A 12,295-nucleotide genomic window follows, 5' to 3' on the forward strand; every position below is an offset into this window, starting at 1 on the left:
TGAGGTGGGAGCATGTAGCAGCTCATCCAGGATGAAGGGCCCTCCCACACACACAGCTGTGTCGACTGCGTTCAGGAGATTGGTATTTGCACGCCATGATTCACGGGGGATGATCAGGCACGACCAGCCACCGTCCCTCTCTTCCCCCCCCTCTGGTTGAGATCCCCCCTGGGCTCTCAGCATTACCAATCTAAAGCAACACACACACGCGCACACGCACATGCTAGCTAAAGTGTACCACACAACAAACATTTTCAGACGTGTACTGTATGTACACAACAGGACACGCACAAAAACACAGAAGGGGAAACGGCTGCCCCCTCCCTCAACCGTCCCTCATGGTTTTATCTATCTCCCTATCCGGATACTGATTCAGATAAGCAGGCAGAAGCATTTGATCACAGAGATTAGGTCAGTTTATTGTAAGGCATTCTTAAATTCCCTTCCAACTGGTCGCCAGAACATGGACACACACACACTAGTCCACTCTACACACTCAAACTCCAGTGCTTACCTGCCGGACTTGTTGATGTACTTATGCAGCCGGGCCTTGACCTCGTCGTAGGTCAAGAAGGCCATGTAGCCTGGGTGGGTCACAGCCAGAAAGTTCCAGTTCCTCAGTATGGAGCCCCAGGGCTGGTGGAGATGAGACAGACCCACACACCACACACACACACACACACACACACAAACACTATAATTGATTCTGCTATCTGGAAAAAGTAAGATGGCAACAGAAGTGGCTCACTCGTTACAAAACTACTTTACACACACACACTTTTGGCCATGAGTAGTAAGATATATATTCTTTGTCGTGTCTCCTAGTCTGACAGTGATTGACGAGGCTCAGCTAAACACAGAAGGTTCCATGTCCTCAAACAGTCACTGCTGCTGGGCATACAGACGCTTCTAACTATCTCACGAGCAGTATTTGGAGGGAGCCAGGAAAGAATCCAACTATTGATAATGGAGTACAGAGAATTGCTGTGCAAGCTCCTTTTTTTTATTAAGTAAACATAATTCTTTGTTGAAAAAGACAGGATGTAACTCCCTGTCAAGGTCAAGTAAATTAAATGTAACTCTGGAAATCATTTTAGTAGTTGGTGGAACACCAAGTAATGCATCAGTTTTCTGTCTGTCTGGCGGTAGGAACTGAAAACCTAAACTATCAAGAGCAAAACAGGGGCAGAGAACTATGCATGCGTTCCTCGGAAAGAGAGTGTGTTAGAGAGAAAGAGAGAGAATGACTTGACAACAATGAACGGTAGATGAGTGAAAACCAGTTCAGTCAAGACACTCACGTGATTGATTTCACCATTTATTCATATACATGAAAATAGGTTTGACTTTGGCGGATAGGATGTACACGGGAAATTAAGGGTGAGCGATATGGCCAAAATCTTCTATCACAATATGAGTAATTTTATATCACGGTTACGGTATTGTTAGATGATTTTCTGTCGGAGGATGGGCCAAGGAACGCACCACAATGAAAAAGAGTTGACTTTGTTTATTAATCGAGCTGCTCGGATCAGGTCACCACGACAGGCAAAGTGGTTGGCATGACTGACAAACATGTCTCTCAGATGAACATTATATGCATGAGCTGGACCATACAAATATAGTAACCACCAAAACATATCCTTAAACGGTAGACATTCCACAACTTAAGGCATAGGAAGAACAACACACAGGTGGTGCAGTCATCACTCATCGTTTATACTATTTTCTGCAGGTGGCTCTTTCCAAAGGTTAAAGTGCACATTCTCCTATCTATATGTGTATTGTCCGAGACCTGCTGCTTGACCTTTTGACCACAGCAACAGACTATAAGCCGCAGGTGTTTTAATGTTTACTTACCATATGTAAGGGTTTGTGCACAGAGGGTGATAAGATGGATATTCTGGATAAGGCAGGCCGGAAGGAGTCACGACAAAGGAAAGGAGTTGGCTTTGGTTTATTAGTCGGGCGACCCGGATCAAACAATCAGTTCAAGACAAACTGATGGCATGAGTGAAAACTCTGTCTCTCAGCCATGCTTAAATACATGAGTTGGACAATACAGATATAGAATGCAAAGACTTACTTCCTTAACGGGTCTTCAGTGCACTGATACACTAGAACGTTCAGCAGGTGAAGTGGTCGTTAATCACATAAGCCCTATTTGTACATGATTTTCCTTACTGTCTCCCCACTGTCTGGGCTGTCTGCTATATTCTTTTCAGAGGGGGCCTCGCTGTATGACCTCTTGACCTTACAGAGACTCAGGCTGTACACAGAAAATCTGCCTTACAGAGGGGATTGTCGGGAAAGAGATGGCTGCTTGAGGAAGCTACCATTTATTAACCGTTAGCTGTACAAATCCATAGATTAGCCGCATCGTTATATAAGCCGCAGGGTCAAAAAATGGGACAAAAGGCGCGGCTTAGTCCGAAAATTACGGTACTACAAGACGTTACTGGCTATTATTTAAAGGCAACGACAGTACGAGCGTTCCGATTGGCTGATGCGCAGTCATGCCATCCGCGTGGTGACCTACTCACAGCTCATTAAGGATCCGAAATAGCCTGGTCCTAACCAGAGATTCTGGACTCGCTCCATTGACAAGCGTTGACTTCTTTGTAGGCGGGTACTCTGTTGAAGTTTAAAACTATTGGATCTGCCCAGAGCCACTCACTCGCTAACTGCCATAGCTGGAAAATCAAACTGTTCCTGAACCCAGTGGGGAGGAGGGCCACAACATCATGGCCACCAACAAAACTCAGCAAAACTTGTTCTTGCTCTGGCTTTAGCTTATGGATCTTCGGCAGCATTGCCACAACAGACCGAATGGCTTTGCTTGCATCTTTCTCCGCTGCCATTACGGAACTACAACACAAACTAGCGCACAAAATCAAAGTTCTCAGCCACTCCCTCTGTTCGCTGATTGGCCGGTAGAAAATTAACCGGAGACATCTGACTTGCGTACCTCATGGCCAGACCTGGTACAGAAGCTAAATCAAAATTGAGCAGAAGTACGTAGGAGATCCGTAATACCCTCCGCCAAAAATTTCAAAATGAGCGAAAGCGATCAGTCTGAGTTTTACTATCCATATCTAACTTTGGTTTTGGCGTATCAACCTTGTTGCTCGGTCGATACGTTAAAGCCTCAGTTTGATATTTCCCGACATGACCTCACTCTGTTAGTAAATAGTTAGCCTTCACTAGTCATCCTAGATCAAGAATGCTAGCAACGCCACCAGTGTAATTTTACAACAATAATTTTACAGCACGAGACATAAAACTTGAACAACAAATTGAATTGATTACCTGCTGAATGGGTCATCAATTATATAATAATTAGCATCGGCATGAATGTGGTCCGCTTACACAAAATACACTCCGAGGCAACATCAAAAATTCCGTCAGACCAACGCAAACGTGTTTCAAGGTCAAACGAAAATAGCAAATAAAATCAAAGTTAAACTACAATTCTAAATATCGCAAGAATGCGATTTATATGATGGCTTATATACAATACAACAACCAGACATTTAAATGACTTTAATTAAAATGCAAGTATACCACGGTTGAAACGGTATAGGCAAATCTCTCCCGGTAGACACATTTCTACCCTTGCACGGTATTTACAGTAATACCGCCCAGCCCTACCGGGGAGTGTTCCCTGCCTTTGCAGCATGACAATGAGGCAGCAACAAGTGAAATCCCCCAATGGGGAGCACAGTCAGACTACATGAAGGGGATGGTGGAAGGTGGCAGCAGAGCAGAACACTCAGGTAATCGAGGGCGCTTGTGCATGTATGTGTGCGACTTTATAGTGCCGCCTATCAAAGCTAACCTATGGGCTTGAGTACTCAGCAATGGGTGATATGACGCTACCCGAGTGTCATGCCTGAACTAGGCTTCGCTCATGTATTAAAACCTACACAACACACACTAGACTCCTATCTACACACAAAAACACAAATCCCCTTTTGTTTACATCCACAGACGGTGAGAGGAGTTTGTTTAGTGTTACACTGTGACACTATGCATTGTCAAGTAGCAATTCATCAGCTTGTTTTCTTAACAGTGGGCTCTGGGCCCCTCAGAGTGAGTCAGCTCAGCCCACACTGGTCCTCCCACCCAGCACACTGCCAGGAAACAGCCAGGCCTCAAATCATGGGGCTAGCCTGTGGGCAGGGGGGCGTCATACCCTGGGACATAGCCAGGGTATCAGCTGGGCATGAGCCGACGTGGTTGGTTTGGGAAGGAGGACGGGTTAGGGGGAAGGTCTCACTTCTTTTGGGGTCTGTGACAGATATTTTAGTTTTTCTTCTCGACCCACAGTGAAACTACCACTCTTGAAACTGGCACTGGCTGTCCCTTCCTCTAAGCATGTACCTATTACTCATCCACCACCCCCCCCCCCTCCCACACACACTCACACACACACACAGACCACTCAAGCAACTCTGTTCATATACAAATTCTCGCTCTAATGAGATGGCCACTAGCCATGCCAGGATTCAAACTCCATGCATCATAGTCACATTCCGAAAATACTACGCAGCCTGGTACAGTAATATCTGAATGAGCCTAAATCATGTACACAACTCATAGGCAGAAGTCCTTTGACATTTACTGTGTTCTCAACCTAGGCATGTTAGAACTACACTGTGATAAGCCTACGTCCTAATTTACATACTTTAGACACAATGCTGTCTATCATCTGATACTGGCTTGTGTGGTTTGTAGGGCTGGATGAGACTACATAAAGCCTGCAGGGAGCTTGATATAACACGCATGGTGAACAGCCAAGTAACACGATAGTCTGGTTTTCTTCTCACAACATGATGTAGCTTGGTTACAGTACCATTGGACCATTTTTATGTAAAAGAGCCTGTGTAGTCCGACACACACACACACATCATCCCAATGGTATCGGCTCTTCTCATTTTCTGGCAAGGCTCTTTTCTTGGACACAAGACAACACGACCACATTTGATGCTGATTGGGGGGGGGGGGGTCTCTTGTCACCTATAGCACAGAGAGCTATGGCGGTCAGTCTCTAACCAGGCTGGCTACCTATAGGAGGAGCACGGCAGAGGGGCGGATAACTCCCCAGCAAGACTAAATAGCAGGGGGGAGGGGGTCAACTCTGAAAGGGAACTTGAGAGATGACTGGTGTGATTGTTTGTCTGTTCAGTGGGATGATGACCTGCTGCCTTGTACCCTAAAGGACAACACTCAGACACATACCACTAACTACGGACAGGTAATGTAGGAGGCTTACCTGGAAGAGCCTGGTGAAGATATCAAACTCAAACACTGAGATGTAGTCGTTGCAGGTGAGGTCGATGGTGGATTTAAGGGCCATGGCTTCGAGGCCGGAGCTTATGAGATGCACTTCGTGAAGGCACTGTCGGAATACTTTCCATGGCACGATTGTCCTGCAGGAGGAAAAACGAGGGGATCGCCGAAGAATTAGAGAAGAATGATGATAAGATTATTAACAACATCATTCCTTTATGAGGTTGTTTTCCCAGAACGAGACTTGAGCTGAATGTTGTTCATCTTTCTGAGAAGCCAAACTTGGGCTGTCAAAAGTGATCCTAGTACTAGCTTGCTATAAAAAATAGCATTCTCAAATCAAAATTGTTAACACATAAAAAGATACAATTTTTTTTCCACTTGTACATTTGAAAAATAAATAATCGAATTCGACCTTAATCGAATACACTGTATATACAGTTGGAGATATATACAGTGTCAGACATTTCAGCAAAAACCTTGTCACAGACAAGAATACCTTCCTAGGCATAGCCACCCACCTTCACCAAACCCTAACAGCAACAGTTCTCAGTACCGTATAAGAATTTCTGTTCATGATTTTGCTGATAGGCTTGGCATCTCTAGATCTCCCAAAAAGGCCACATGCTGGACCTGGAATGTAACCCGTCTTGGTATTGACAGACAACCGCTTTTATCAACACTAGTGACCTTTAATAATGAGCTGGCAATAAACCAAGAACTATAAATGTGACTCAGCCCCAATCGTGAAACCAGATGAATATCCTGTTGACTTCAAACAGTCTGTCTACTAAACACTCTTGAGAAGGCATGGAACAGAAATGTCTACGTGAGAGACAAAGTTCTAACTCTCAAAAACCTCCACAAAAGAAACTGGTTATCTATGATGGTATCTATCAGTCAACACATAATGTATGTCAAATGATATTACGCAAAACAGTGGTTTACAAGACGCCTTTAGGAATCTACAATTATTGGACAAAGGAAGGTTCTCTCACAACACATAAGTGAGTGTACAATTGTAACATCCAGCTCTCATCTCCAATGCAGACAGAGGCCTAAGTGGCAGACCAGGGAATGTTATATGAGTCTAATGATACTTTATGGTTTAGAGAGTATACACACTTCAGTCACTACTACATAGCATTGTGTTGCTAGTAAACAGTTTACATACTCACATTGGCATCTCTAAAGATGAGGGGCAATTGCAATAACTGACAAATACTTAAGGTGAGCGTGATTTCTGTTTACTAGGTAGTCGTCAATAAAACCTGATCCCAAATAATGTAAAAGCAACGTCTCTCCAACACCTATGCTCTGTTTTCATAATTTCATCCATATTCTTCTGATCCAAGTCAACTTCCTTTTTGGGCTTTTTAACTGAAGATGTTCCATTTTTCATCACACATTCACAAGTCTGAAATCTCCAAAGTTCAATTCAGTGAACAAGCGTTACAGGAGAGACTAAACTAAACATGAAAACAGTGCCATCTTAATCCGTGTACCCTTCGTTCTTTCATTTTTCAGTTTCAAAACCAAATAGAAAAAAACTAAAAACAAACTTGTTTTTTGGTTTTTCTGTTTTAAAACCAGAACGGAAAAACTGGGAAAAAGAACAACAGAAATCACTAGTTCTGTAGCGGTTTTTCTGTTTCAAAACCAAAAGGGGAAAGGGAAAACAGAAAATCAAGGCATATAAATTCTCTTCGAGTTTGGTTTTCCCCATAAATGCAATGCATGGAACTTTTTCCGCCAAAATCACCAAAGTCCTATCTTATTCACGACTACATGCAGCTGAAAACGACATGTAAGCAGCCTAACTTTGGCAAATTGATATTCTTTTTTTAAAATTCAAATTGTGTCATTACATTGGCCTATGCATGCACTGAAGGACTGACGAATCAGCGTTAAGCATATTCCTCTTCTAAAAGGGCTGTCCTAATCTAAATCCCATCCCCTACCATGCCGAATACATGGGCCATATGAAACACATAGACCAAAATGAAAAAATGTGCATGTTTGGGGCCACCCACGTGGCCAGAATTGTGGCAAATGCAACCATGCCCATTAAAAATTATTTGATTATTTATGATGAGGTGTACAGGCAATGTTCCCTCAAATTCTTTTCCGCACTGAGCAAATTGAAATCTGTCTGAGCGCAAACCTCAGGACTCTGAGCAAAGTTTGCAGAGAACTCCGCTAGCTTCTTTGTAGCTAAATATATCAGAAAGCTTCACCAGCCTACCTGGACCATCGCTTGTGTCCGTTTCAACAATTTAATCAAGCCATTTGTCTTTAAATGTAAAATTGCCCCTTTTTTGGGGTGCCTGTAACAAGGGAGTAGGTTTTGTCTCAGCTTTGGTAGGGACAGTTTTTTTATACATTGGTAATTGGTTCAGGTTTTATAGAGCTGTACTAGGCCTACATAATCTGTACTGGACTTCTGAGCAATGAAATCTTATATGATGCATACATTTGGGCATCCCAATTTATAGCACCTTTTTACTATCTACAAGTATTAGTGTGAATGAAAACATTCATGGGTAACATTGTCTAAACATTCCTTATAAAACTGCAATTTAATGAAGTATTTACCAAAATGGACAATTCAACTTCTCACCTGAACCCCTGATGCTGATTCATCACCAACCTGCTCTACGTCTGTATCTTCAGGGTGTTGTTTTTTCCTGCACAGTAATACATCAATTTAATAAGGACGCTAACCATGCTTAGTTGACTGCTGACATTGGTCGAGATTACAGGGATAGGCATATTTCTATCCAAGGGATCATATAGGCCTACTTATTACCAGTTAATATCACTTTTGAATTGCTAGCCTGCTTGTAGTAGGCTAAACTAGCACGGTCCCATTATTATGTGGGTAGATTGGCTTTATCCTTCTGGCTTCAACAAGACAAGCTGCTGCTAACACACAGGTCGAAAGATTAGACGCTAGGGATAGATTGAATACAAGCAAAAGTTACATGCTCCACTACACTAACAACTTTCAAAACATGTTTCCATTGTAGAATGGGTGTTGATGTAAGGCCAGCAGGTTTGCACTGTGTAGTTTTCCCATTAGCTAACTAACAAAAGACCTTCTTGATAGCTACTTACTCTCTGGGTGGTGAAAAAACTTCTGATATCTCTTTTCTTTTTTGTGACATTTTCCTATCTATAAAGCACACAAGGGTCAAAAATATCAATGCTGAGACCAAACAAAATACTAATATGAGGCTTTATTATTTCCTAGCGTACTGCCAGCTCTCTTTCTGCAAGTCACGATTCACAAAATGTTTCTGACTATGCCTGCCACTTCAACCAATTAAATGACGTTGTCTTGTCTCGCAGGCTCGAGGGTGCATTGGTTAACTTGGAAATGTATTTTTCACTTTTCTGGGCAACGAATATAGTATAGATAATAATACGAATGAGTTTTGCAAATATTTTGTGCAAAATTCTTTTTTCAAAAATTCACAAAATATTGGTGGGGACAATTGTATCTTTCCCAAACTTTGGTCGTGACTAGTCCCTATGGACCTGCGCAAACCTACGCTCTTCGCCTGTAAAGGTAACGTTTCAGATTTTCGTTGCCAGTCAAAGCTTGAGCAGAGCGCCAGGGTCGTTGTTTTGTTAAAAGCTTGCGTCTAGAGTGACATTGAAATGTATGAATTGGGCTTCGCCGCATTTCGCCGATCAACTGAACATTTATTGGTTTTATAAAATTATTTTATTTTATTTGTAAAATACAAATTTTACTTTGTGCGCGGTCTGGAAAATCTAGTGCGTGGGTCCTTCAACTGGTCTGCGTGGCCGCGCAGGCGCGCAGCTTAGGGGGAACATTGTGTACAGGTAAGTACTATACTATGCAAAGCAAAAGTAGTATTTTTTCTCTTAACAAAAGGAGCACATAGGGATCATTGACAGCTATTACTCATCCCATTTCTGCTTTGTAGAACATTTTAGCCCTCCTTACCTGTCATCAAATGCTTCAGCACTGCAGAGAATCTCACCTATTCCCCTTTCTCCTCCATGTCACTATATCTAAACTCATATTACCCTTTATCCACAGGGGGTGTCTGCGGACATCACTTACACACAGTACCCCTCTCCGCAATTAGGCACCCCTTTAGGCATTGGCCAGCTACCAAGCCAGACATGCTTAGTATCAACGCTCCATTTAAAACATGCTTTTTAGCGCTCCATATCAAGCACTGAATTAGTGAATTTGAAATTGTGTTTTGCTAATTAAATGCATCTTCAGTATGTCTGGTCTATGCATTGTATATCATTGATTCTAATGCAATGCAATGGATTTGTGTATGACTGTTGCACCAACTGGACATGTTATATTAACATATACATTTGTTCCAGATGTGCAGTAGTCAACAATGGGATGTGGGACCAGATGAGGGTCGACAATGCAGATGTAGGCTACATGCAGGAAATCCCCCGAAAAACAATGAAGCCTTGCAGCCATCTTGAACTGTGCTTTAGATGCGCCTGCACCTCCACATTTCCACCACAATTCCACGATCAAAATATTACAATAACGAAACAATCAAAAACTTATTTTTCCCATTTTTCAGTTTTGGTTATAAAACACAAAAACCGCTACGGAACTAGTGATTTCTGTTGTTCTTTTTCCCTGTTTTTCCATTCTGGTTTTAAAACAGAAAAAACAAAAAACACGTTTGTTTTTCGTTTTTTCCGATTTGGTTTTGAAACAGAAAAATGAAAGAACGAAGGGTACACGGATTCATCTTGAGTGATATCCGCCTCTGCATCTTTCCTGTGTGAGAACGTGTGTGTGTGCACCTAAAATGAGGCACGTGCCTTGTGGTTAGATTGTAACTTTGACCACAGACAACAAATTACCTTATTGTCATATCCATGATTAAAAAGCATTCCTCACACAGGAAACAACATTGGCCGGGTTTTCCAGATTCGTTAAGAAGCTCTTAACGCTAAGAGCTTCTTAAGAACGTTCTATGAGCGCTCTAGAATGCTCTTCGAACGTTCTTAAGAAGCTCTTAGCGTTAAGAGCTTCTTAACAAATCTGGGAAACCCGGCCATTAACTAGAGAGGATACAAATTGTAGGCTGTGCTTGCTTGCGTCGGTTGCAGATGGGTCCATTTAATGAAAAAACTGAACCCCCCCAATAAAACAAGCTACTAGTATTCTAACATCGTTGTCACCGGCAGTATTTTTCAGATGGAATCGCAATTCAAACAGTACCATCTGCTGACTGAAATATGCCCCCATACATGTAAATAAGCTTCATATTTATTTAGAGGGAAATGGCTCATTCAAAAAAAAAATAGCTGGAAGCGATCATTGTCAGTAACAAAGCCAAAAGCGACTTTTTGGTCTTAGTCTAGAGCCCTGCCTGGAGAACCTGAATTGTGCTACGAGCAAACTACTTTAGCCAAGCTGCTGTTGCTAACCGAACTACACTGAGGGGATTGTTTGAATGCGAAGGACATTTAAAACGTTTCTTTTGACATAAAGTTTAGGCTGTGGCATTGAAGACAGCGACTCACCATACAAGCTTGAGTTTAAATTAGGGCTGTCAAAGTTAATAATGCGTTAACGCAATCTCACTTTAACGCGACAAAAACAAATTGTGCCGTTAGCGCAAGTTTCTTTTTGACCTTGGGAATAGGGCTGGGCGATATGGGTAAAAAATTATTGATATAGATATTTATATTTACATTCGATAACGATATTTAAACGATAGACCACAGATCTGTAGTAGCAGCCAAATAAGTCTCCTCCTCAACTTTTTCCGTACACTCGGCATAAGGTTTAGGCAGAGCGGTGTTGGAGAAATGTTTGCGGCCCGTACCTGGGGTCAAGTAACTGAAGCTTTTTAAAACCTTGCTTTTTATCAATGGCCTACTTATCAATACCTTGGCGCAAACTCATACTTTCTGCATGTTCCAACAAGTGAATTTGCTTCAGGTGGTAAAAAAGGTTTCTTATATATTAGTATTATAATTGGAACAAAACGCTGTTCTTATATGTCTAGAGACGTTCTAAGAAATCCACAAGACCTCTCCAGAGGTCCGCAAACGATTTACGGACCTAGCAAGGGGTTGCTTTGGAGATGTTGACAACATGGCATCTGCTACAGATTCGTTGTGTTTGATTTGGGATTTTCCTACGTGTTGTTATATTATATAAAAAAACAAATATAGACTTCGACAGATCTACCAACACCTTCGTAAGCAGAGATTTGTTAAAACGTTTGTTAACCGAGACCGTAGGTCGAGGTCAACAAGAAGTCCACATTTGCAGTTTCTCGTATTACCATACTTGGTAGCCACCTGTTTGTTTACTAAGTACACCAATTTGCACCGAACATTGCTCTTCTCTTTGTCGGATTTCAAAAAAGCCAAACAACTTCCAAATAACTGAAGAAGACGAACCCTTTTTATCAATAATTTCTTCATTGGAAGTTGCTGCATCGGCATTGCTATCGCTGCCACTGTTTGTGGCAATAAGACACATTTTCCGCAGTTAACATTAGCTACTCCACTCGAGGTGCTCAGTATATTTTAGTGAGCGTAGGCTACCATTTCTCCGCAAATTCCTGGTGTATCACAGAAATTAAATGGACTGCTGTTCATAATTATTCTCAATCGACATTATCGATATTATTGAAAATGAATTAATGTTACGATATCTTTATCGAGGGAAGTCATTACTTCGATAGTTATTTTTATCGATTTATCGCCCAGCCCTACCTGGGAATCACCTGTCGTCACATGACTTCGACTGCCGACGGTAGCTGAATGATGGGGAGAGCTTATAGATGGGAAGTTCCCTTTCAAAAAGTGCGAGACGGCTTGGTTGACAAAACTAAGGCTGTGTGTACTGATTGTCAGGCTGAGTTTAGTTATCACCAGAGTACTTCCAGCCTAAACTATCACATGCAAGCAAAGCACGCAGCTAGCAGCAGCGTTAGCGGAGCAGCAGCAGCGTTCGCTCCGGTAATAT

General features: G+C 42.1%; 1 protein-coding gene across 12 annotated transcripts in view; it reads right to left on the minus strand.

Moving 5' to 3' along the window:
• The window catches only part of cblb (Cbl proto-oncogene B, E3 ubiquitin protein ligase), a 150,253-nt gene that overhangs the window by 60,311 nt on the left and 77,647 nt on the right, over positions 1-12,295 (minus strand). For all 12 annotated transcript variants that reach the window (XR_006958611.1, XM_047050880.1, XM_047050879.1 and 9 more), the window contains 2 exons: positions 5,276-5,432; positions 515-636 (listed from right to left, as the gene is read on the minus strand). Coding sequence is in view for 11 of the 12 variants with exons in the window: in XM_047050880.1 (XP_046906836.1) it covers positions 515-636; positions 5,276-5,432 (279 nt within the window). In the remaining variant the exon portion in view is untranslated. The remainder of the gene's footprint in view (positions 1-514; positions 637-5,275; positions 5,433-12,295) is intronic.

The sequence above is a fragment of the Hypomesus transpacificus genome, unplaced genomic scaffold (assembly GCF_021917145.1).
Source record: "Hypomesus transpacificus isolate Combined female unplaced genomic scaffold, fHypTra1 scaffold_130, whole genome shotgun sequence".
Classification (NCBI taxonomy): Eukaryota; Metazoa; Chordata; class Actinopteri; order Osmeriformes; family Osmeridae; genus Hypomesus; species Hypomesus transpacificus.